At 43.0% G+C, this 27657-nt stretch overlaps 1 protein-coding gene across 2 annotated transcripts; it reads left to right on the forward strand.

Moving 5' to 3' along the window:
- Positions 1-1156: 1156 nt before the first annotated feature.
- CX3CR1 (C-X3-C motif chemokine receptor 1) lies at positions 1157-13476 on the forward strand. 2 transcript variants are annotated; one of them, XM_032781759.2, is made up of 2 exons: positions 1157-1267; positions 11818-13476. In XM_032781759.2, the coding sequence occupies exon 2, from the start codon at positions 11831-11833 to the stop codon at positions 12887-12889; it is 1059 nt and encodes a 352-aa protein (XP_032637650.1). In that variant the 5' UTR covers positions 1157-1267; positions 11818-11830; the 3' UTR covers positions 12890-13476. The 2 variants fall into 2 exon arrangements, with proteins under 2 accessions (XP_032637650.1, XP_032637658.1); XM_032781767.2 differs by lacking the exon at positions 1157-1267 and adding an exon at positions 2639-2712.
- The last annotated feature ends 14181 nt before the right edge of the window (positions 13477-27657 follow it).

Here is a 27657-nt window from a genome sequence, read left to right on the forward strand (position 1 = left end):
AAGCCATGCTGGACTTATAATTATTGATGCAGGATATTATCATGACACTGATGTAACCATAAGTCCTGTTATTAAATACAAAGGCTGAATGGTATTTACACAATTGTTCTAAACATGCCTAAAAAGTTGAATTTACAAGCAATTTACTATATCCGAACATTAACAAAACCTTTATAAGCATTTGATCAGGTACTTACAAATTGGACTAAACCCAGGGGTTCTTAGACCCCTGTTGGTCAGCTCCAATCTGGTCAGGCAGGTATTAGCAATGAATCCTTTAAGAGTTTACTTTTTTATACCCTTTAACAAGCAATGATGTCACTGCCAATTACTGACTTCAGCTAAAAAACAATTTGAGAAAGTTCACCCTTATTTCCAGTATTAATCCAGATAAAATTTACCATCTCTTTTTCTCCTCATGGCCTTTCCTCCCTCTCTCTTCCCTCCTCCTTGGTGACCAACAGTTTTTCCTTTGCACCTGGGTTCACATAGACCCTAATATTTGAGATAACACTGTTAAGTGGGGTGGGAACGGCCATGTTGGCTCTTCCTAAAACAGATTCTCTGTCTTATTTAAAACCATCTTCAGTCACTGCTGTTGGTCAGAGACCTTCTGTTTAGAAGCTTCCCTTTATTTCATTAGTCTTGGAACCAGACCTCCTCCATACTTCTTTCCTTCTCATCTTACTACTTATTACTTTCAAGGCCTTTTGCTTGTGAGTTAGGGCTTTTCTTTACAACACACATTTCTCTAACCAAGCTTAAGCTAATTCTGATATTTTATATTTATTCTCTGAGCAGGCTGGTGGAGTCAGAGTTGCTGAACCAGGGCTGCTTAACACACAGTGACATTCGGTGCATGCTTGTATGCTGGTTGGGAGCATCCAGACAGGGAGCTAGAGCAGCAGCCCATTTTAAGACACTCAGGGTTACAGGAAAAGTAATGGCAGAACCTCTCACTGGTTTGGGTCACGCTCCAAAACACGACACCTGCCTGGCTTCATTATTCCACCCTACTACCAGCGTGTGACCTGAGCAAAGAGCTGACTCTGCAATACATTATTGCATGAGTAGATGAATAGCCCAAGAACATCTTGCAGTTCAGCCCAGGAAATACTCATTTCCCCTGCTGAGCGGCAGCTGGTTGTATAGATGCTGTGCACTACCAATACCACAAAAGGACGACAGAAGAAATAGAAATCTTTTTAAGGAACAATCAGGGTCAGTGAGAAGAACATATTCACTTTCCATGGCAGCATACCCTCAGGTAAGACAGTATTATGCTTTATGTAAATTTGAAGGCGACACCATAGAAGAGGGATATTTACTAATGGTCTCTTATGTATCTAAGGAACTCTGTAGGTACCAACCTCCTGGTATCAGAGTTGACATTTAAGGTTCTTAAAGGTGACAGTACAATGGGTAACAGCCATGAAACTAGAAAATGGAAAGTTTGGGTTAGTCATTATGGAGGTGGAAGGGAGAAATCTTGCTGTGAGATCAGGTAGAGAGTAGAATAATTTGCCGGGAGAAATAATTAAGCACAATCACCAGAGATATTTAAGGACATATTGAAACACTCATGGAGTTAGTGTGTAGGACAGTCCAGCACTAGAGCAGAGGGATGAACTGAAGGACCCATCTACCCTGTCATCTGACGGTCTCTGGGTATTGCTTTTTATTTTAGATTTGTATTAAGATTTTACAAATACACCAGGTGCCAGGGTATATTACTGCTCAACATGGTCCAAAAAACAACCACCCCACAACATCAATGTCTACACACATCCCTTTAATACAGAGGAAATGGCACAGAGGAGAAGGGAAGCGAGAAAGTATGGTGTGGAAGGATGATCTTACGGTATAGACACTGACTCAAAAAATCTTATTCCTGGCTTTGCCACAGACTTTCCATGTGACCCTTGTCAAATTGCTTGATCTGTTTATGACTCAGCTTCCCATTTGTAAAAAACTGGGATAATTAATAAATAAAGGCAGGCTTACCTCATGGGGTTGTGAAGATATATGCATTTATGTTTCTGATATGCTTCTCTAATATGGTGATGTAGGTCAGATAGGTACCTGTAATGAGACAGATGCACCTCCAGAAAGATGAACAAGTGCTTCCAAATATGTTCCCTTGCAACAAACCATCAGTAAGTGTAGCGCACTCCATGGGTAGTGAACTGGTTAAACTATAACGAAAAATAAACATAGTCACTATCTACAACTATATGAAAAATCTCATTAAAATACCAAGGAGGGAAAGGAGTTGTTTTAAGGGAAGTTAAGGCTGAATACCAAAAAAGATTTACTAATTCCTATTAAATGGTGGAATAATCCCTAAAAGGAAGAAGTGGTTGCAATCCCCATTACTGAAAACTTGGCTAGACAGTTCTGGAAAAGACAGGCTGCAATGTACCTCATTGACAGGCACATGAAGCAACGGATTTAACAAGTCTTTCATCTCTAATTTCAAGGAAGGCGTCATACAAATAATCATATAAACAACAACAAGGGAAAGGGAGGAGTGAGGAAGTAAGTAGGTGTGGTATTTTAAGGAAGAACGAGAGGGTGGGATTAACAGTCACTGCAAAAGGGCAGGATAATGAATTCCATGTGGAAATTTGTCTTCAACAGAACACAGAAAAGAAATCTGAATGAATAGAAAGGAGGGAAGGTCCTGTAGGAAGAACTACTGATAAAGAGCAGGTAAGATAAACTTAGAAAAAAATTTTTATCTGTATGAATTGGCCCATCCAGTCTACGTGCATTTTAAAACCATTCAAGGAATCCTCCAACATACATATTTACCTTGGAAAATTAATTCTAAAAAGTATGGACTGCTCAGGGGAGGTCAGCAGACTGGGGGAAACAAATGTAGCAGGGGCACAACCAGAAATTTCATAAGAAGGGGGCCCAACGTTCTCCCCATATTGCTCAGCCCAGAGCATTCCCCTTGCTACTCTCCCACCCGTCCTGAGCTCTCTCTCACTTCCTCTGCACCCAGACCACACACTCGGCCCTGCACCCACTCCATACACATTCCCCTCCTGCTGCCCCACACCTAGCTTCACACTCTTTCCTTCACATTGCCCTGCACCCAGCTCTGAGCTCTCCCCCTGCACCCAGCCCTGTGGTCTCTCCACTTCCACACCCAGCCCCAAGCTCTTACCCAGAGAGGCAGTCAGGCTGAATAGCACCATCTCCCCACAGGGGGCGGACAGTTCTGGAAGCCTACTGTTTTTCTGCTTCCCTAGGAAGCACCAAAATCACAGATCAAACCCTTCCATCCATCTGAGATTTCCCTGTGGCCCGTGCTCCACTTCTCCACAGAGACTGGGGGTGCTCAGTGCCCATAGGGTGCAGGAAAGACATCAAAGATGTGGAAGCCAAGCAGGAGCATGAGCTCACAGTGCCCCTCAAATTTAGCCTGGCTACCCCGTCATCCCAGCAGGGAATGGGCTCTGCTATTATGCCTCCCAGTTCTAGTCAGGGGCCAACGGGGGGGAGGGGGGAGGAGGGAGAGGGCTGGGCCCTCTAGACACAGGGGTGGCTCCAGGCACAAGCGCAGCAAGCGCTTGTCTGGGGTGGCAAGCCGCGGGGGGTGGCCTGCTGGTTGCTGTGAGGGCAGCAGTCAGGCTGCCTTCGGTGGTGCACCTGCGGGAGGTCTGCCGGTCCCGCGGCTTTGGTGGCGATTAGGCAGCGGGTACGCTGAAGGTACGGGACCGGCAGATCACTCGCAGAAACTCCGCTGAATCCACGTGACCAGCAAACTGCCTGCAGAAACGCCACCGAAGGCTGCCTGACTGCCATGCTTGGGGTGGCAAAAAACATAAAGCCGTCTCTGTCTAGACATTTACCCACCCACCATTGAACCACTGGAATATAGTACACATTTTCAAAAAAAAGAAAAGCGGAGTGAGCCTAGCAATTATCATCCTGTAAGGCTAACAGCAAAACACCAACCACCTCAATGGAATTATCAGGCAATCAATGGAAATTAGGTGTATAAGTGCTTATAAAAATCCCATCAGGTGCCTACCTGCATCTTTAGCACCTAAATACTGTTAAATCTGGTTCTTTGAGACTTAGGAGTCCCACTGACTGTCAATGAGACGCTACAGACCTTGATCAGGATTACTACGCCGCTCGGTGTGAAAAATCCACATCCCCAAACAATGTAATTAGGTTGACCTAACCTCTCATGCTTCTCCCATTGACATACCTACCACCCCTTAGGGAGGAGAATTAACTACGCCAGTGGGAGAAGCATCTTCACTTAAGCGCTACAGAGGCACACCGGCATCGTTTTAAGTGTAGACCTGCCTTAAGTTACTTTTGAAAATGGGACTTTGATGTCTAAAACTCTGTGCTCCTTTTAGCAACACGGTGGAAGTGGCACAGCTGTGCCACTAAAAGCTGCGTAGTGTAGACATGGCCTAAATCCTAAAAGTGACAGTTGTAATGATTGATCAAGTCAAAGTGTCTTTCAGAGCAGATCCAGGGGATAACCCCTGGGGATCAATGTCCCTGGCCTTGAGAGAGTTCAAACAGCAAGGAGATGAAAAATTTTCCTGTGTCTTTGTTATATTTTATTTCATTCAGTCTCTAAGGCTATGTCTACACTACACAGTTGTTAGCGACAAGGCTGTTTGTCGGCTCTCCTGCCGACAAAAGTTCTACCCCCAATGAGCGGCGTTCACATTGTTGCTTCTGCCAACAACACACTGTTCACACTGGTACTTGCCGCTGCAAAACTTTTGTCTTTGGGGTGGCGTTGGGGTTAACACCTCTGAAAGACAAAAATTTTATCGTTCAATTGCCAGTGTAGACATAGCCTAAGTCCATAGGATGAGCATCCTTGCATGTAGCATTTCCAAGGTGTGATACGCCATTAACTATCCCTTTGTATTGCGCTAGTCCTTGACGGCCCACCTGATTTTGACAGTTTTTCTGGGCAGGCAGGGAGAATCACTCTTGATTCTTCCCATCTGAGTTCACAAGTTTAAAGCAAACATTTTCAAAAAGCTATAAAGGAAAACTCACATATTTCCTTATAGCATGGAATACAGACAGTACATCTGAGATGACTGCATGCTGCAATTAACAAGCATTGTATAGACTCTAACCACTGCACACATTCTTATAAGATTGATACCTGTTTTGAGCAACTCAATACACACAAGTGAACTGGTCTGGTCTCCAACTAGGAGTGTGTCCATTCTTAGATAATGCCTGCAGCCTTGGCAAGATGCTTGGCAAAAGCTGCCACCATCACAGAGGCATCATCAGAAGCAATAGAACTTCATTGAGAGAAACACATACCAGCCTTCAAGCAGATCCCAGCCAAGCAAGAGGTGGATGGGTGTAATCACAGATATGCAGAAGCAGGTGCATCTGTGTGTGGGAAGGGCGATGGCTGAGAATAATTAGGCTGGGACTGCCTAGGCATCCGTATGTCTTCACATAGGTCCCCACTATAAGTTAAGGCTTGTCCAGGGCCAGTACTGGCATAACTTATTCAGTATTATCTAAATACACCTCCCTGCTGTGAAACACAGAGAAAACCCACATCTGTGATGGATGCACTGAAGCCATGGTTTGTTTAGATGAGCACATCAAACAAGAGTGTGAAGGGTGTGACTGAGGTGTGAAAACTCCTCACTCGCTGTCTCAGCAGGGGGTTAAATTAGCATCTGAGCGAGAATGTCGGCTCGAGCCCCCACCCAGTGACCTGGGACACTTACATACCACACCCTCCTGGGCGCCTCTAGGAGGCAATACTTCCCCTCTCACAAGCACGGAGTCTGAGTGTAGCAAAACCTTTTTTAATAAAGGAAGGAATCAGTGCGGCATCCCTTTGGAGAAACACCACAAACAGAGTTATAACACAAACCATAAACAAAAACACCCACACCCCAAGTACATTTGGAAATGTCCTTTTCCCCTTAGGGTCTTAAGTCCAATCACTCCAAAGTCCAACAACCCAAAAGTCTTTGGTCAATGCCACCCTAGGATTCAAGAGTCTATCTGTAGAGGTCCCTCCCCCCAGCCTGGGTGAAAGAGGCACCTTACATGGTCCAGGGCCAACTGCCCTGCATCTCGGTGGATTCTGCTTCTGCCTTCTCCATGAACTGCTCCGCCTTACCAGCCACTCCACTCTGCTCCTCCAGCCATCCTCACGAACTGCTCTGCTCCACCAGCTGCCCCATGAGCTGCTCCAGTTGTCCCTGCAAACTGCTTGGCTCCACTCACTCCGTGGGCCACTCCACCCGTTCCACAGCTACTTCATTCTGCCAGCCGTTCCGCTCCACCAGCTGTCCCGTGGTCCGCTTCAGCCATCTCCACAAACTGCTCCACTCTGCCAACTGCTCTGTTCTGTAGTATAGCTTCAGGCTTCCCCACTAGTTAGCACAGTACTCAGTGCTCGCAGCTCAGTAATTTCAGCTCTTTTGTGATTTCAACTCTTGGTGATCTCAGCACATAGTAGGGGAGCCCCAGTGCTAGTGCACCATTTGCCCAAAGTGAGTTCAGCTCAGTAACCTGTATCTAGATTCTTAAGGGAATAAAAAGTCAATTTTGACATTCCACAGTGGAGAGAAGAGGAGTGGAACTGGTGCATCTAGCTCCACAAGGAGACTGAACCACCAGGCACAAATACCCATACCCATACCCATACCCATACCCATACCCATACCCATACCCATACCCATACCCATACCCATACCCATACCCATCCCCAACCTCTCTCTCTCTCTCTCTCTCTCTCTCTCTCTCTCTCAATTCACTGGGTTTTGGAACCCATGTCCCTTGTCTAGCAAGTACCACCCAACTGAGGTTGAGTCATTTCTGTCACAAAGCAGTCCCACAGCTCCCCATTCACACAATCATGGTGACAAACTTTTTTTTTTCTTCTGCCCCAATAACAACGAAATTGGGGATCCCAGAGCTGTTAAAATCACCATTCCAAGCTGCTGTGGGCTTATGCTAAGTTGAGGGCTGATACCAATGCAAATCTGTCCACACCTTTTGAGATTCTTGACATTCTTTCCACACTCCCTACAATTTACCACCAGATGTCAGGATACAGCTCATCCTGACTCTGCTTACATCTAAAATAGACCCTTGGCTAAAAGGTCTGTTTTTGACTTGTCAGCAGTAATGCCTTTAACTCAGGGCACATCTACATAGGGGGATAATGCGCTCTACAGAGCTGTGATTCTAAAGCACACTAACATTTTGCTCATTAATTGATCTGTAGTCCCCTTGTGCATTTTAACATAGTACCATAGCACTTCATTAAAGAGCACTGGGGAACTTTTAGTGTGCACCAGCATGGTCTACATGTACCAATTAATGCCTAAGATGTTAGTGAGATGTAGAAATCATGCCCCCATATTGCACATTTCTGCACCATAGAGACAACCCCCGCAGGCTCTTAGCATGGTCTAAAAGTGGTTAGCATGAGTTTTTGTAACATCATGTTGAAATGAGCGAGCAATTTGACTGGAAAGATGAGAAATGTAAACTGGGTTTGCTCTCTTTTCACCAGGCGTGTGGTTCATGGCCACTAAAGATTGCAAAACTATTCCTATATATGTATATTTACATTTATACACATATATACTACAGCTGTGGTCACCAACTGGTCAATCACGATCTTCGGTGGGGCTGTCGTTAAGACAGGCTCCCTGCCTGTCCGAGCCTCACACCACTCCTGGAAGAGGCCAGCATGGCCTCACTTGCGGGGGGAGGGGGAGAGGGCAGGGGTCTCCCTCCACATGCTGCTCCTGCCTGAAAGCACCGCCCCTGCACCTCCCATTGGCCACAGCTTCCTTTCCTGGCCAATGGGAGCTGCGAGGCTAGGCTTGCAGAGAGGGGCAGTGCCATGTGCCACCCCCCCCTCCCAGGGGCTGCAGGGGTGCATTGGCCGCTTCCAGGAGTGACGTGGAGCTGGGGCAGGCAGGGAGCCTGCCTTATGTGCAGCCATGCTGCACAGCCAACTGGTAGCTGCTGGAGGTAAATGCTGCCTGGAGGGAGGCTGCACCCCATCCCCCAGCCCTGACTCCCCTCCCAGAGCCAGCACCCTGTATGCCCTTCTGAATCCCAACACTCTGCCCCAGCCTGGATCCCCCTCCTGCACCTAAACTCCCAGAGCCGCCCCCCGCCCCCCGCACTCCAACCCCCTGCCCCAGGCCAGTGAAAATGAGTCAGGGTAGGGAAGAGTGAGTGACGGGGGAGGTGATGGAGTGAGTGGGGCGGGGCTTTGGGGAAGGGGCAGGATGGATCCTGGGTTGCTCTTAAATTCAAATAGCGATCTTGGGCGTAAAAAGGTTGGAGACCACTGCACTACAATATAGAATGATTGAGAATCACTGATGTGAGAAAGAGTGTGTTGGCAGCAGGGCCAGATGAAAAGTGAGCCCGGGGCTATTGGATTTTGTGGGGCCCCTGTATAAAAGTTGTTTTCCTGGGAGGGAGTTTGATGCTAGAGAGGGCTGGGACAGGGAATTGGGGTGCAGAGTCTGGGAGGGAGACTGATGCAGGAGAGGGCTGGGGCAGGGAATTGGGTGCAGGGAGTGAGGTGCAGGCTCTGGCTGGGAGGTGCTTACCAGAGGTGGCTCCCAGCCAGTGGCACAGCAGGGCTCAGGCAGGGTGCCTGCCTGCCATAACCCCATGCCACTCCCAGAAGCAGCCGGCTGCAGACACATCTTTGCGGCCCCTGGAGGGAGGGGGACAGCATGTTTCTGTGCACTGCCCGCGCCCACAAGCACTTCCCCTGTAGCTCCCATTGGCTGGGAACATGCTAGCAGCTGGCTGCTTCCAGGAGCAGCATGGGGACATGGCATGCAGGCACCCTGCCTGAGCACCCCGCTGCACCACAGGACTTTTAGCAGCATGGCGTTGGAGATCATTGCCTTTGATTTATTTTTGTGGGGCCCCTCCTTCAGCTGGGGCCCTGGACTGCAGCACCTAAAGCCCCTGCCTTAATCCAGCCCTGGTTGGCAGGGCAGTATATCATCTGTTACCTGAAACCAAAAAGCAGAATATGTTCTACAGCTATGTTTTTGGAAGCTTGGTAGGCACAAAAATAGAGCAGGGCTGTGGCTGGGACCAGAGGAAGTAGATTACAATAAAATGAGCAGGAGAAAAAAATTAAAAAAGGAAGAGAGATGGTTTGAGAAAGAAGCAGAAGTTGATTTAATGTTTGCTGTATTCTACAAAGGCAAGTGTTTGAGTGAGAGGTTGTTACAAACATTTCTAGCCTAGTGCAGTGTTTCTCAGCCTCTTCAAATGAGATCCCTTACTGGGGATCAACATTTTTCAAAATGCTCTTACATTTGCAATAAATAGAACAATGATAAGCCTATAGAATTATGTGTATGTGTTACAAGAGGTTGACAGAGAATCCCAACTGCAAAGGGTTCAGGGTTTGCAGGGAGAGGGAGATTCTCTTAGCTTTAGACTGTAATAATATTTTCAACATCCCATGATCTCCCGGATTGTCTTTCATAACATACGTACATACATACCGACTGGTACTACTAATCATAATGAGCTTTCCTGGGGGGGTATGAACCACCAGTTAAGAGGCACTGGCCTAACTGAGTATAGTGTTACCATAAGAGCCAATTTTTCAAAAAAGAGGAGCCTACGTTACATACACAAAATAGAAAGCTATGGAAAGACACAAGGAGGTGACTATGTACATACACATTCCAGTTGCATGTGCAATATGGGTAAGTAAGTGTACAACCAGCCGACTCTGTGTCTGCAATTCCCCCCAAGACTCAACATGCCCTAGGGCATGAAAGCCACTGTCTGTCAAACACAGCTGTGCGTGTGGTATGGTATTGAAACTTTCCAAAGGAACCCACAAGCAGAGTGGTTAAGCCTATATCATTGAGAGAGGGTCAGCACAGAAGGAGGCCCATAAAGGCGAAGAGAAAGTAAAAAGAAAAAAAAACATAAGTTCCCTGTCTCAAAATAGTGAATGTCAAACAACACTCCTGGGGATCAAATGCAGCATAGAGATGAGGGGGTAGCTAGCAGAACCTCAAGAATCAGCTTCAGGAACTAGCCGTATTTACAAGTCCTATTGATCAGACATTTGGGACTAGCTGGATAAACTTACCCTATAGATCAGAGTAACGTGTGACCTACTGTGTGATAGGCAGATGTCCAAGAAAAACCTCAGCATCATGAGAGCAGGCAGAGCAGAGGTCACTTTTGCTATGGTGTCAGAGGATGATTTGAGCATTACAGCCATTGCTCATCCTGCCAGCCAGGATACTGCAGTGTCCATCAGAGCTGTGTATCCCAGTAAAAAAATCAGATCAGATGAGAAGGGCCCATCATGATTACCTAGTCTGACCTCTTGCATACAGAGGCCATTGATTTCTCTCAGTAATTTCTACAGCATCCCAGTACTTTGTGGCTGATCTAGTGAGGACATGCAGTACACATACAGTAAGGAAGAATGTATCACATCCCATTAGTAAACTGTTTCAATAATTACTCCCACTAGTAAAGATTTACAGAGCATTTCCAGTTAGAATTTTTCTAACTTCATTGGTGCTTACTATACCTTTGCTAGTGTCAGATTTCTTCTCCCCGTTCACCTTTTTATAGAATGATCAATGCATAGAGACAACTGAATTTAAATCCAGTCACACAGAGGTGGCTGCTGGATGGACTCTGCAGGCCGGCCTATGGATTTAAGTGAGAATGCTACCTGCATTGGCACTGCAAGAGCAGGCTAAGGATGATTTCTGCTTATTACTAACATTGCCTCACCTACACCCTGCTCTAGCCTTGCAGCTAGCAGCAGTCAGAGAACCCTTCACCGTTAGCCCTTTCCCAGCCCTCTTTCCTGTGCCAAAACCCCAAAGAGGATTTTAAATGTGTAAGAGAACTTTTCATTTCAAATGTTTCGGAGTAGAGCAGGTTTGAACTTTGCACAGGGAGGTGCTGTAAAACAAAGCCGCAACTGCCAGCTAGCACAGAAAATAGCTGATAAATTATTATGAAATAAGAGATAAATTTCATGCTGCATGGCAGAAATCAATCACCGGTGACTTGGCATTACAAGGAAACATCCTCTGTGGGCAAATGAATTCCTAATGATCAATAGTGCAGTTTCTTGTGACTTCTACTGAAGCATCTGAAACCTTCGTCTTTTACTGCGTTTGTACGGTGCCTAACACAACAGGGCCTGATCTAAACTGGTGCCTCTGGGCAACACTGCTATACAAATGAACAACAATGAAACATGCAAAAGTCCAATCTACCTTTTCTTTTTGTTTGTCGGAGGATGGTGGGAGCATGATTCAGGGGGTAGCTCTTCTGCGCCGGAGATTGGTTTGAACACCAGTAACATTGCCCCTTCATCGTAGGCTTTCACAGGCCATTCTTTCTGTGCTGTTACTGGGCTTCTGTGTCACATATTCTTCTTATACAAAATTCCTGTGAGTCTCCTACATTAAAAAAAAGATTATTTGCAATCAAACAAAGGAGCCAACCCATTAAAATAGCACATGCTTTATGTGAGCACCATGGGCACCTCACTGGTTTTTATCATCCCCCACAAACAGAACTGTTTATAGAAATCCTTAAATGCTACATCTACCAGAGCTCAGGGTGTCCTACATTTTATGCTGATGAACAGATTTATTTAAGGCATTATTTGTGGAGGCCAACTCTTGATTCACTGTCTCCAGGAAGACAACCTGGCTGGCTCACTTAACTGTATTTTTCAGGTTGCTGGATTTACCTCTCTGATGACTATTTTCCTTTTATATTTTCTTTTGCAAGGCAATCATTCATCATGACCCAGGAACTCCCTGAGGTGACAACTGAATTTACCTATGATGAAGCAGCTGCAATTTGTGATCAAGTAAACATCCAGGCATTTGGGAAAGTATTTCTGCCAGCCTTATATGCCCCTGTGTTTGTTCTTGGCCTGGTGGGGAACATCCTGGTGATTTTTGCCATCGTGAAGGGCAGCCGACAGAAGAGCATCACAGACATTTTTCTTTTGAACTTGGCTATCTCGGACCTGCTGTTCGTGATCTCTCTTCCTTTCTGGGCTTTCTACGTGATGCATGGATGGACACTTGGGAACATTACATGCAAAATCATCTCCTCGCTTTATTATGTGGGTTTCTTTGGGGGCATGTTTTTCATTACTGTCATAAGCATTGATAGATACCTGGCCATAGTTCGTGCAGCATTTTCTCTGAAAGCCAGAACAGTCAGCCATGGCTCTCTTACCACTTTTGGGGTGTGGGTGGTGGCCATTTTAGTCTCAGTGCCACAATTTGTGTTCACGCAGGAGATAGAGGAACAATGCACCCCTAGGTACCCTGATGATCTTAAGGAAATCTGGCCTATTTTCTGCAATGTGGCAATGAATGTCTTAGGATTCCTTATCCCAGCCTGTGTCATAAGCTATTGCTATTTTGGGATCATCAGGACATTGCTCTCCTGCAAAAATCACAAAAAAAAAAGAGCCATCAAACTAATTTTAGTGGTGGTGATTGTGTTTTTCCTCTTTTGGACCCCATACAATGTACTGATTTTTCTGGAAACTTTAAGACACTATAAATTGATTAACCAATGCCACGAATTTATTGACTATGCAATGCATGCGACTGAAACGCTAGCATTCAGTCACTGTTGTCTCAATCCAGTTATCTATGCTTTTGCTGGGGAAAAATTCAGGAAGTACCTTTGTCACTTGTTTCTAAAGTGCTGCTCATTTATGTGCCTCTATGGGCCCTGCCGCCAATACCAGGCTAGCTCTCTAACTACCACTCCAGAAAGCATGCTAAGCAGCAACCAGACGCAGAATACCAGTGACCAGGATACCTCTGTCCTTCTGTGAAAGGTTTAGTTAGCATACCTTTAGAAATACACCTTTTCCAGGCTTCAGGGGGTAGCCGTATTAGTCTGTACCAGTAAAAACAACGAGGAGTTCTTGTGGCACCTTAGAGACTAACAAATTTATTTGGGCATAAGCTTTCATGGGATATAACCCACTTTACCAGATGCATGGAGTGGAAAATACAGTAAGCAGGAATAAATATACAGCACATGAAAAGATGGGATTCAAATATAACATGTGAGTGTACCTGAATGCCAGGCATGTCTTTTGCTCGGCATTAATTATTTTTTAAAAGTACAGCTTTAATGGTGACAACTGAACAACATGTAAAAATAATATTGCAGCGGAATTAAGAAAAAAAAAAGAGAAAAACAGCACCAGGAAAAAAAGAAGAATTTAAGGACAGATAATTTGATAGAAATGTAAACAATCAAAGTGTGGTTGTGAATATAAATATACCTGTATGCACACACATGCATACTTTTAGCAATCTCTGTAAAGTCCATGGTCCAGCTGATAGATAGTAATGGGTAATATTTGACCAGGCCGGCTCTGGCTTTTTTGCTGCCCCAAGCAAAAAAAAAAAAAAAAGGGGGGGCCCCGGGAGCAGCAAAAGCAAGGGGATAAAAAGGAAAAAAGAACAGCGCGACTGGAGCTGTCATAAGTAGACAGGATAGGTAAGGGTTATTTTCTTTTGCCTGTAAAGAGTGAAAAAGGAACCAAACACCCTGACCAGAGACCAATCAGGAACGGATTGTTTAAAGTCAGGGGCGGGAATTTGGAATACTGGGTCTTTGTGTTTCCTTGGCTTGTGGGTAACAAGCTTTTTTCTACTCCATTTATTTCAAGTTTCTTCCTAAACATCTGTGGAGTACAAAAGGAAACAAAGTAAATAGGCTGTTATATGCTTTGTGTTGTATTTACATGTATGTTGAGTTGCTGGACTGGTTTAATCGGCATCTTTTAAATCAGACTGTTTATTCATAATTCTTATAAGCAAGAGCTGTATGAGTTCTTTAATGCAAATTGTTTGGTATTTCTTTCTTTTTATATAAAGTTCTTTTAAAACCTGGCTGAGGTTTGGGGTTTCTCTGGTGAGGCTACAGGAGGGGGTTAGAAAAATCTCCTTTATATTGTAGCTTTACTGAAGATTTAATGCATCGCCTCAGGGGAGGGTGATTTCCCTCTTTGTTTTGCCCTTCAAGGATTAAGTACTACATCGCCAGGCCACCCAGGAAGGGGGGGGAAGCGGGGGAAAAAATGAGATAGGGAGACCCAGGGGTCTGGGTCTTGGGGGTCTTCCCAAAGGAAGTTGGGGAGTCCACAGAGGGGGTCCCCCAAGGAGTATTTGGGGAATCCAGGCTGATAAGAGCCTAATTCTTATCTGGTGGCAGCGAGAAAATATCCAAGCTGGTAGTGAGCTTGGGGAAGGTTCAGATAAACACTCAGATATTGAACTCTAAGTCCAGATCTGGGACAGACGTTTACCACAGGAGCGGCAAAGCAGGGAGGGGAATAACACAAAAATGGTGCAGCTGGAGCAGCAAAGTTGGGGGAACATGACGCGGCTGGAGTGGCAAAGGGGGGAAGGAACACTAGCAAAGTGTGGGAGGGGAGAGAAACAATGGCGTGGCCGGCAAAGCAGAGCTAAAACAAAACAAAAAACCCTACAGGGTGGCCGGAGCAGCCAACAAAAAATAAATAAATAATAAGAAGAAAAGCAGCCATGCCGCCCTAGGTTTGGGCAGAATGCCGCGCCGTAGAATCTGCCGCCCCAAGCACGAGCTTGATCAGCTGGTGCCTGGAGCCGGCCTTGATATTTGATATACTCTTAGAGTCCAGTGTAAACTGAGGAATGCTTTTGTTTTTCCATTCTTTCTGATACAGCAGCATGTTCTTTTATACTGTATATAAGTATATATTTGGTTTGAAACTTCTTTGGGGCAAGAACCTCTTCTTATGTCTTATGGGAAGCATAAGCACTGTTTCTAAAGCAGTGTACAAAGGATTTTTGTTTGTTTGTTTCTGGATTACTTGTTGCTGGTTGCTACAAGTATTTTATTTGTTAATGCATAGCTAATAAAATATTAATGGTTTTAAAAAGTTCTTTTTAATTATTATTATTAGTTTAGTACCAACAATATCCTCAGCATCATATGTAAAAAGGACAAAGACTGGCTTTAAGTTGTTTCCTGATCCAAAGCCCACTAAAAATCAAAAGGAGTCCTTCCATTGACTTCAATGGCTGTGGATCATGGCCTTACAGCCCAAAGCCCCAATCCAGCCGAGCACTGTAGCATGTGCTTAAACGCTTTGTTGAATAAAAGCTGACAACCAGAAGATACACCTGGAGACAGGATAAGTAGTTTGGGATATTTTTGAAAGCATCATCGTTTAAGTTATAAACTCAATGATTGAGTTCACACAAGCTATTCAAGAGCAGGGGAAATGGGTCATATTCAGTGCATTGTAAATATATGACTCTTAATCATGCCCTGCTAATCAATCACATTGGACTGTTTTTTAAGAAATTAAAGCAACTCCAACACCACAGTTTTCTGGAACCAAGGATACATCGTGAACCCTAAAGTATTTACAGATTTCAACTTTTCTGTCTAAAGTCTGTGAGTCTGTGTGGAGAATTGCTAACATAGTTCCTATCTTCAAGAAAGGGAAAAAAGGTGATTCGAGTAACTATAGGCCTGTTAGTTTGACATCTGTAGTATGCAAGGTCTTGGAAAAAATTTTGAAGGAGAAAGTAGTTAAGGACATTGAGGTCAATGGTAACTGGATGCAGTAGATCTAATTACCTCGATATCGTAAGGCATTTGACACGGTTCCACATGGGGAATTGTTTAGTTTAAATTGAAAAGATGGGGATCAATATGAAAATTGTAAGGTGGATAAGGAACTGGTTAAAGGGGAGACTCCAACGGGTCGTACTGAAGGGTGAACTGTCAGGCTGGAAGGAGGTTACTAGTGGAGTTCCTCAAGGATCGGTTTTGGGACCAATCTTATTTAACCTTTTTATTACTGACCTTGGCACAAAGAGCGGGAATGTGCTAATAAAGTTTGCGGATGACACAAAGCTGGGAGGTATTGCTAACACAGAGAAGGACCGGGATATACAGGAAGATCTGGATGACCTTGTAAACTGGAGTAATAGTAATAGGATGAAATTTAATAGTGAAAAGTGCAAGGTCATGCACTTAGGGATTAATAATAAGAATTTTAGATATACATTGGGACACATCAGTTGGAAACAACAGAGGAGGAGAAGGACCTTGGAGTATTGGTTGATCGAAGGATGACTATGAGCCGCCAATGCGATATGGCCGTTAAAAAAGCAAATGCGGTTTTAGGATGCATCAGGCGAGGTATTTCCAGCAAAGATAAGGAGGTGTTAGTACCGTTGTATAAGGCACTGGTGAGACCTCACCTGGAATACTGTGTGCAGTTCTGGTCTCCCATGTTTAAGAAGGATGAATTCAAACTGGAACAGGTTCAGAGACGGGCTACTAGGATGATCCGAGGAATGGAAAACCTGCCTTATGAAAGGAGACTCAAAGAGCTTGGCTTGTTTAGCCTAGCCAAAAGAAGCTGCGGGGGGATATGCTTGCTCTATATAAATATATCAGGGGATTAACATTAGGGAGGGAGAGGAATTATTTAAGCTTAGTACTAATGTAGACACAAGGACAAATGGGTACAAACTGGACATTAGGAAGTTTAGACTTGAAATTAGATGAAGGTTTCTAACCATTAGAGGAGTGAAGTTCTGGAACAGCCTTCCAAGGGGAGTAGTGGGGGCAAAAGACATATCTGGCTTTAAGACTAAGCTTGATAAGTTTATGGAAGGGATGGTATGATAGGATAGTTTATTTTGGCAATTGATCTTGGATTATCAGCAGATAAGTCTGCTCAATGGTCTGTGATGGGATGTTGGATGGGATGGGATCTGAGTTACTGCAGAGAGTTCTTTCCTGAGTGCTGACTGGTGAGTCTTGCCCACATGCTCAGGGTTTAGCTGATCGCCATATTTGGGATCGGGAAGGAATTTTCCTCCGGGGCAGATTGGCAGAGGCCCTGGAGGTTTTTCGCCTTCCTCTGCAGCCTGGGGAATGGGTCACTTGCTGGTGGACTCTCTGCAGTTTGAGGTCTTCAAACCACAATTTGAAGACTTCAATAACTCGGATATAGGTTGTTACAGAAGTAGATGGGTAGGGTTCTGTGGCCTGCTTTGTGCAGGAGGTCAGACTAGATGATCATATTGGTCTCTTCTGACCTATGAGTCTATGAGTATAAGGAGCAGTTTAGATCTGTTGGATTTAAGGCATGTACTACCTGCCCAAGAGTCAGCTTACATATTTTATACATTTCACTTATAAAATTATTTGAATAAGTGGCAACACAATGATATATGAACAGTATATAAGTAAATAACGAATAACAAGAAGTAGTGCAATTAGAATCTTAACCTCTTCAGAGTTCCAATGCTGAGCCAGTGTCTGACAAAACCAAGGATCCAGTCCTGAAAAATGAGCCCACATCAGTGGACCCCTGCGCTTTCATGGATCCTCATTGATACAGTTAGTCCAAAAAATGTCTAATTCTGAAAATTTTCAACAGAATTTTTTTTTCCACACAAAAAAAAGTTCCCTTTTTTCAACTAGCTCCCCCCTTCATTGGCTTTCATGGGGCTGTGGGAGGGCTCAGAGATCTGCTTATGCAGAGTCAGTTGGAGAACTGGGATCCAAAATTCTGGATCTCATCACCACTGAACAGCAAGGAAGTTAGGATCTGAACCCATCTATAAACATGATACTTTAAAGCCACAGAACCACCTGATATGTTTTCTTCTTTACATGTAATTTTACTAATATCCCATTTTTGCAATTGTGTAACCAGCACTGATTAATAATGAAATTGAAATTTCTAATTAAATGCACTAGATTTTATCAAAATATTACAGCTGATGTTTTAGATGTTGACTAGAGGCATGTGGACACCCATTCTCCGTTCGTTCTAATGGGAATTGGGTGCCCAGATATCTTCGATTACTTTGAAAATTTTGGCCTAAATGTTTAAACAAGTCAGATAAGAGATCTCTGTCCTTTTCCCCAAAGCAAATAGTTCCTTTTTAAAACATGATGAACTGTGCAGGAAAAAAGAGGAAACACCAGGGGTAAAATGAGAAGTCTCTACCAGGCAAACACAATGACATCAAAGTAAAGAGGTTAAAAATAAATGTTAGGAAAGCTCTGTGCACATGCATGAAATGTGGTTGGACATGAGCAAAGAAGACACACTTGATAATGTAATCACTTCCATTTTGTGTTTACACACGACACACAGAGCCTGATTCCATGCCTATTGAATCAATAGGAGTCTTCCCATTAAATTTCAATGGATACAGGCTCAGGCTCTCAGACTACAGCAGTGTGTGAACAGCAGTGCACACCGAAGTGCTGCACTATAATTCCCTCCCATGGCTGCTCCAGGCATAAACTAAAAGGTTTCTAGTTCGCATTAATATAATCTTCTTCTGATTACATTAATATGAACTAGGAACCTTTTAATTCACACGTGCAATGTTCACATGAGGGAGTTATAGTGCGGCACTTTGGTGTGAACTGCTATTCACACACTCCTGTATTCTGAGCTGTGGGGCTGTGTAGACAGATCTCAAAGTGGCAATTCTTCAACAAAAAAACTTCAAAAAGAGATTCCAACGAGAAGCTGCAGAACTGGAATTAATTTGCAAACTAGATACCATCAGATTAGGCCTGAATAAAGACTGGGAGTGGTAGGGTCATTACAAAACCTAAGCTTAATTTCCCCAATACTAATTTCTCCCTGCTGTTACTCACACCTTCTTGTCAACTGTCTGTACTGGGCCATTCTCTTACCACTTCAGAAGTTATTTCTCCTCCCTTGGTATCCTGCTGTTAATTGATTTCATCTCGTTAGGCTGACTTAACACTTGGTAAAGCACCCCACATCCTTTATACCTGCTCCTGTATCTTTTACTTCATACATCTGATGAAGTTGTGTTCTAGCTCATGAAAGCTTATGCCCAAATAAATTTGTTAGTCTCTAAAGTGCCACGAGGACTTCTCTTTTTTTACATATTCCCTTAGTTACACTTGTCAGGGACAAATGATACTTCCAGCCTTCTATGTCTTCATTTACCTCTCTGTGAAACAGGAATCTCCCAGGGATTTTATGAAGCTAATTTAACTGAATTTTGGTGTACCATATTTGGAGAGTCTTGGAGGGAAAGTGCTACAAGAGGACAAGTGCTCTGCTGGATTGAAAATGCTGGTTCAGTTTACAGATGCTCATTTTTACTATAGTGACACTTGGCTGAGATCTCATACCAGGAGAAGTGGTGAACTCCCCTCTTCCCCCCAAAATAACCACATTTGCTCTGCTTGCACAATGTTCATAGCTCTAGCAGTAAAAGTGCTGCTGTTATCACCACTTTTTTAACACATCTCCACTATAAAGGTAACCAATAACCAAGAGATTTTATTTACATTGCACGGTGACATGCATTTCTGCTCATTCTGTATTCCGTGCTCCCAGCTCCAATATGTTCTTTATGTATTTAGAGCCTTATTCTAAGCCCTCTGAATTCACTTGAAATCTTTCCATTGACTTCAGTGGGCTTTGAATCATGCCCTCAATAACAAGCAACCCTCATGCAAAGAAGTTAGCTCTCTTTCAAAACCGTTCCGCTGCTAAGATGGCGTGTGATAATTCAGTTACTTTAAGCTTAAGACCTATAACATTAACACAGCAAATTTAAGGTAACATGACTCACTAGCACAGATTCTCTCAACTCTGAGGATTAGCCTGGATCAACACTCACCCCACAGGATCAGGACTAGCCAGCATCCAACCCACTACATACTGCAGTGTGGAGTGTGAACAGATGAAGCACTCCACCAGGATCAGATAAAGTACTTACTGCCTGCCATAGATTAAGGGCAGATTTTGGCACTCGCCGTTGTCCTACAACAAGGGCTATAAAAGCTGTGCAGCCAGCAGGGGGAGAACACCCCAAGTGCAGGCCTGCATAGGGCTATCGCAAGTGTCCTCATGCTGGAGCTGGTAGGATACGTGAAGGACCAAAGGCACTTGCTGGGAGCAGGGCTGGGAACAGGAGGGGAGGCCCTGTAATATACACCACTATGGGGTCAGAGACAGGAGGAGGGAGACGGCAGCTCCTGGTTGCACTTTACCTTACACCAGGGGCTACATCAGCCTGTGGTAAGGTAAGAACAGAAGATTTCAATGATGTCTTAAAACCACTTTTACCTGCTCACCCCACCCCTTCTCCTCCCTGGAACCACACGGACCATGCTGCATTTCTTGGAGGTGCAGCTCAGAATCCTGGCCTAAATATGTAACTCTCCTTCCATGTGAATGTATAATATCGAATCTAGTATTAATCAGGCCAGCTATTTCATCGCTATTAAACCCTTTCCTATAACTTCTGTGATTCTTGTTAAGGCACAATGAGCTTGTATTTGACTACTACGTTGTTTCTATTTACACTTTACACAGTCAGGCAATCAGAGCCCACTGTAAACTGCAGCCAGCACTGTATATTCCAGAAATCTACCTTCCAAAATGGAAGATAGCCCTGAGTTTCTGCAGCTGCATCCCCACTACTTTACACAACAATGAGAGTGACTCCACACATTCTATTTCTGAGCTATGAAAGCTAAGGACCAGTACTAAGCAGAATAATGGAGGTGGTTGAAAGGGACCCTGTTTGACATAAAATATGTTTTCAAATAAAGAAATTTTTCCATGGAAAGTGTGTGCTTTCCATGGAAATTTTTGATCTTTCATCAAGAAACTGAATACCTGAAAACCAAAACATTTTCACTTTTCATCCAAAAACATATTATATCCAACCCCCAAAATCTTTTGATATGGAAATGCCATGGTGCCTCATGGGAGTTGTAGTTTAGGTGCCTCATGCTCCCATTCACCTCTATGGGCCAGGCTCCCTAATCTGACTACATTTTCCAGGATACATTATGGCCATACAACTGCATGATGCATTGATGCCCCTTTCCAAGCGGAGGAAACTGTGATACATCATGAGATAACCCACTATTAAAAATGTTCCAGTGCCACTGGTGTTAAACCTAAATGGGTGGTCCACGGCCCACCCAGGCCCACCTATGGCTACACTCCTGCTCTTTCAGACATTTTTAATCTGCCTAAATCAAGGTCAGCTTTTTAAAAATTATGAAGCGACACTATGAGTCTGGCAGTCAAAAGCGCAAAAAAAATGAAGGTGACGCAAGAAGACAAAGCTAAGCTAAGATAGTTTGTCATCTTATTTTAAAAGGCTTGAAGGATTGAATAGTGGACAATCATCAGAAAGTATAGGCGAGGAAACAGCTGAATGATTTGATCACTTGCCGAGTTGTGGGGATACTACGATGACTGCAAAAGTTGAACAAGTGGACTCTGAAGTGTCACTGGAACTACAAAATATTGGTAATGTTGTCAAAGTAAGGGAAGAAACCTACTCTGAAGACATTGCATTATGGCCAAAATCTGTTTCATTGGATATGATAGAATTTTTCTTAGTAAATAAACTGAAAAACTTACTTAGGTAATATGGAAAATTTAAAAGAGTATGAGGTTGGAGGTTGAAAGCAATTTAGAGGTCTTCATGAGTCCCATTTTCTAAGGATGAAGAAAAATGGGATGACAGAAATGAGAAATTAGGTAATTTTTTCAGAAACCACCAAGGCAGTCTACTGTTTTGGTTGCAAATTATTCCCTGACCATGGTAAAGGAAAACAAACATTTGTTGATGGGCACTCTAATTGGAGAAACATTGCAAGACATATTGCTGATCATGAAACTTCCAAAGCTCATATTAATGCTATGCGTAAGTTCATTCAAAGGTGTAAAGTATCTGGAAGAATTGATTCTGTGTTATCGGCTCAGTTTGAAAAAGAGTGTTCTTATTGGAGGAAAGTGCTGAGACGTTGTTGTCAGGGTCAAACTGCTGTCTTCTTTGGGACTACCTCTAAGAGGACATGATGAGTCATCGTTGTCAAATAGAAAAGGTAATTCTGAACCTGCCTTCAATATCTTAGTGAATTTGACAATTTTCTCAATGAACATTTGAAAAATTATCAGTATTGTGGCTCAGGGAAAACCAACTTTTTAACGCACCAATTTTACAATGAATTCATCACTATAATGGCAGAGCAGCTCAGAAACCAATTCACTGATGAAGTAAAGGATGCCAAGTAGTATACCAGAATAGTCGATTCAACAGCAGATGTGAATCATATAGACAAATTAACGTTGATTTTAAGGTATGTTTAACCGCAACGGTGAAGTTGTAGAGGAATTTCTTTGTTTTATCCTGCTAAAATCCCACACTTATGAACGTCTAGAGACAAGTGTTTTGGAAATTATTGCAAATTTAGGTTTGGACATCAAAAATTGTCATGGGCAGAGCTTTGATAACACCACAAATATGGCAGGAAAATATTCAGGTCTACAGGCAAGACTGAACAATGCAAATCCTTCTGCTTTATTTATACCATGTTCCCGCCATTCCTTAAATTTAATCTTCAATGCTACAGCCGAATCTTGTGAGGGAGCTACACATTTTTTTGACTTCATTCAAAACATGTATTCCATTTTTTTCAGTTTCCCCACATTGGTGGACTATGCTACAATCATACTTGGAGCAGGCAAATGGAAAAGATTTGAAAGTCAGAAGAATTTGTGACACCAGGTGGTCTGCTCATGAAGATGCTGTTTTGACTTTGAAAATGACCTATGATGTTATAAAGAAAACCTTATTAGACATAGCCACATCAAATTCTGAAAAACCACATGAGAAAACTGAAGCAAAATCCTTAGCAGAAAAGTTTGAAAAGTACAATATTGCTGTTTTTACTCTTTTGTGGAACCATTTACTTCAAAGAATTAATGCCATCAGCAAATTGCTGCAAAAGGTTGATACAAATTTACTGAATGCTGCACAATTGTTAGCCTCAGTTACAAGTTTTGTCATGGAAGTTCAAAATGACTATAGCTCTGTGGAAGCAGAGGCACTAACATAAATAGAAAATATAAGTTCCTCTGATATATCGGTTGAGGAGCATAAAAAAAAAGGGAGTTACTTTTCGATGAAACTAGAGACAGTGAAATCAATTTAAAAGGGAAAGAGAAGATCATCGTTGAGACAGGCAATGTTATTTGTGACACAAAAATAGTGCAATTGCAGAGTAGAGGCAAATCTCTAAAGAAAACTGTTGATTTATTTTGCATGTTTTTTGACAGAAAATGCTAAAAACCACTACAGTAAGAAATTAAGTGAATTCTACCGAGAGGACATAGACATAAATCTTTTTGAAGATGAAGTGAAAGATTTCATTTATTTTATCAAAAATGATGAGGTCTGCACTTTGAGATCACCAGCTGATTTGTACAGACTTGTACATGATGGTTTGCAGGCAACGTTTCCAAATGTAGAAACCTTTCTGAAAATATTTTTAACAATACCTGTCAAAAATGCTTCTGGTGAACATTCTTTTTCTGTATTGAAATGAGTTAAAAATTATTTGCAAAATATGATGAGTCAGGAACATTTGACCAATTCAGCAATATTGACAACTGAAAGTGCCTTTTTACAAAATATTACTTATGATGACTTAATTGATGATTCTGTAAAGAAAAAGTGTAGAAAAAAGCTATCTGAATAAAAAAATAATTAAAATTAAATAAGTTTCTTCAGAGGAAGTTAACTTATTTTTCCATTCATGCATCATCTATACTTTTTATTTTTACATATTTTTCATGTTAGCATAATGCAAATACAAGCTTTCATCTAGATCAGAAGTTCTCAAACTGTGGTCCGAAAACTCCATTCAGGTGGACCAAGGAAAGGTTATGATTTTTTTTTTAATAAAGCACTCTTATCCAACTTTACAATGGTTTGCTAACGGTACAAACAATATTTGGAAAGATTATTAAGTGGTCTGCCGAAACCCTCAGCACTTTTCAAGTGGTCTGTGAAAAAAAAAGTTAGACTGCAAAAACAATCAAGATACTTCACTTTATTTTCATTTACTTCCTATTACTTACAATGTAGGAGGAGGATAAAGAAAAAAAGGATGAAAAATGGGGGTTGGGAGAGATAAGAGAGAATGTTCTTTTTCTTGGCTGGGCCCCTTTGGGGGGGCCCCAAAAATGAAGCTGCGCACAGGGTCCCATTAACTCTAAATCCGCCACTGTGGGATACATAGTCCAGTCAGGGAGCCTGGCCTATAGATGACTATGGGAGCACAACACACCCAAACTGCAACTCCCTTTCAGCACCAGCATTGATCTAGTTTGTCAATTTTTCACTGAGAAATTGAAATTTTCCAGGGAGTGGGAAAAAACATTTTCCAACCAGCTCTAGCAAGTAAACTATAAATACACACCCTTGCTCTTCCATCACAACTTTAATGTATATTAGTTGTTTTGTATTTGGAGGAAGAAAGACAGGAAATGAAGCAATTAAAAAGAAAAAGGAAATACTACTGCAACTACATGGATTTTCTTCTTTAATCACCCATATTTGTTCCTGTTTCAAATGTCTCCAGAGTCTTATTTATATCACGTTTTCCCAGTCAGGCTGCCCACAATGTGGTGGCAGTAATAGCACTTCTTCATTTTACTGTACTTGTAACTGGGGTGAGAAGCAGCATATTTGAATAATTAGGACCAGGACAGGCAGAGAGAAATAAGTGTTCTCAGCATTGCCAATCCCAAGCATTCAAGAATCATGTCTCAGGCCCCAAAACCATGAGATTGTAAACATAATAAATTTGGGATTATGTTCACAGCATGCAAACAGAGAAGAGAGATAAAACCAAAAAACACTCTTGCTGGAAGGCCATAACATTAGATTTCTTAAAATCCAAAACCTTAGCACAAGAACCCACAGCCAGAAAACACACAAAGCTGGCTTCTCCCTAAAGCAGGGGCACAACTACCCCACGTTACTCTAGGCTGTCTGTCTGCAAAATGACTCTTCTAGGTCTAGATATGTCCATATGGATCCCGCTCGCCAGCCTGCAAGCAGGACTAGGAAATCACCCATCTCTTGAAGTGACAACTTGTCATTGTTACGTAGTTTTCAATACACCACAGGGTTCTTTTTATTTGCGGTCCGCTGTTGAGCCTTTACAGTTAATGTTTTCAGGCTTTTACAAGGCAACAAATCAGAACTTTTGGGCATTACATGAGGGCTTGAGATTCTCACCTTGGGAGACTTGCTCTGAGCAGGGGCCAATATCCAGTTATTCGTGATAACATGATGGTGTTTTGCATATTTTAAATGCCTACGTTTTACCACATACACAACCAGCACTGGAGCTTACCACATCCTCTCACCAGCATGTTACTACTAAGGCCACCACTGAGTTACATGCTCAATAACCTCATTGTAATCTGGGAACAGGCAGGGCTATATGATTTTGGGGTCCCCAGCACAGGTATTCTTAGAAACCTCCATGCTCTCTTTCCCTTAAATTTCCTCATTCTCCCTTCTTCCCTTTCAATATAAATCCCTTCCGTTTCTATTCTGTCCTCCCTTTCTATCTCTTTTCCTGTGGTTACTGTCTCCCCTATCTACAGCTGGGAAGGGGAAACAGCATGACTTCTCTCTTCCCTCCCCTCCATCTTCCATTTACACGCAGGAGAATGCCTCTTCCCCTCCCTTGACTCATGTGATGGCTGAAAGGTGGTCCAAGGCCTGAGGAACAGGGCTTTTCCCAGAGATGAGCAGCAGAAAGCATATTGACCTTTACTCTGCCTCAGATTAGGCAAAGCATTTTACTTATTCACTAAAGCCATCCCATGAACCTGTTCTGAGCTCCACACAGACAGAGCCAGTTGCAGGATCAGGAACTAAGACAGCAGCAGAGCCCTGTCACACTTATTGGGAGTCTCTTTTGAACTGTAAAAGCAGCAAAGAATCCTGTGGCACCTTATAGACTAACAGACGTTTTGGAGCATGAGACATCTGTTAGTCTATAAGGTGCCACAGGATTCTTTGCTGCTTTTACAGATCCAGACTAACACGGCTACCCCTCTGATATTTTGAACTGGGCTTTGCCCTTCAGCCACAGATTTTAGGGCCCCAAGAGACACCTCTGAACCACCCAGCCATGTCGTAAACTGGTGGTTATCACAAGTCATACAATGAACCAGGCCCTCCAGAATAGCATGCAGGGAGACCTGGTGAATCCTAATTATTTATAGGCTCTTATTCCTATTTAAATGAAAAAGCAAATGAACAACTAATAAATCCTATACACTCTTAAATTTATACTTTTTAACCAGTGTAAACTGTCCTGATTATTGATGGACTCCTACAGAGTTTATTTAAAGTGCTCAGTAAATGATCAGTTAAGACACTGGCGTAGCCGTCAGGATCCCAACAAGCTCAGTCAGGGCCAAGGGTCAGAGCAGAGGCAAACCTGAGGCTGAGAATAGCCAAGGAGTTTGTATTCAGGTTCTAGGCCAGGATCAATTCCAAGGGTCAGAGTCCGAGTCAGGTTTCAGAGTCTGAGTCAGGAGGTGAAGTCCAGATCAAGCTGAGGGCAAATTCAGGAGCAGAAACAGTCATAGCAGCTACAAGAAAGCCACACTGTTGGCTGGACACTTCCTGGAATGCCACTTGGGTTTATATAGGGCAGGGAGTGAATCAGGTGCCATAAGGCTGCTGTCCATCAAACTTTTGAGGTGGAACTTCCCATGGACTGTGTCCACATTGGTCAAGAGAAGTGGAGCACAAGCTGGTTACAACTGCTGTTAGGTATCAGCCTAGAGATGTCAGCTGTCCCTAGCTCTTCAGGCCTGGGTTCTAGATCTGTAGGGCCATATAGAAGCTGAATGTTAGAACATTATAAATATATATGCAGGGTGCCCCAGCTGTGGTACTACTGGCTGTTGCATCAGTTGTATTGATTTTAAGTAGAAATGAACCTGAGCTATGGGATCAGGATCGAATCAGAATCCAAATATTCTCCATGTGTGGGTGTGGGTGGGATTTAGGGTTTTGATTTGAGTCATATTTAGGCAATAATCTTAATCTAAACTTCCACAAAGTTCTGAGTGCTCTGGGAGTAGATCCAGGGTCTCAATTCAGGCCCATCTCAAATTTTTGAGAAGAAAACAGTCATATTTTTTAATAAAAACATGCTTTATTATTTTCTCATTTCCAGTTTTGTTATTTCACATTGCAACATAAAATGCTGGAAGGAGTGATTCATTGAGTAGGACTCTTTCCTTCAAGGCAGTACAGAAGCAATGCCTTGGCAGAGGCATTGTGCTGTTGAAGGTGACATCCTTCAGCCGAGACAAAAATCCAAATCCCTGACCACTTGTGCTTATTAAAGAATGCAAGGGACTTTTCATAAGAGAAGGGGAATTAATGTGTGTGCCCTGTTCAAATTTCAGTTCTAGTAATAGCACTGCATACCTAAAGATTGCTTCTGTTCTGTTTCAATTGGACATGGTAGTCTTCTTCACTTCTTGTCCTAAAATATGGTGTTCTTATTCATTGATAAAGACATTTCCACCCCAAAAGTGGCTGCATTTCAGCGGCAAAGGAAATCATGTCTGTATTAATGACCTGGCCAATCCAGTTTAATGGCTTCATTGTTTGCATTTCAGTTTGTTACATTATGAAGCATTTTGGACTGTGAGGAAAGTGTAGT

This window comes from Chelonoidis abingdonii, chromosome 2, assembly GCF_003597395.2.
Source record: "Chelonoidis abingdonii isolate Lonesome George chromosome 2, CheloAbing_2.0, whole genome shotgun sequence".
NCBI classification, from domain to species: domain Eukaryota; kingdom Metazoa; phylum Chordata; order Testudines; family Testudinidae; genus Chelonoidis; species Chelonoidis abingdonii.

What these genes read in the sequence shown, in the direction of transcription:
- CX3CR1 (XM_032781759.2), top strand. Translation starts at nt 11,831, where the DNA reads ATGACCCAGGAACTCCCTGAGGTGACAACTGAATTTACCTATGATGAA.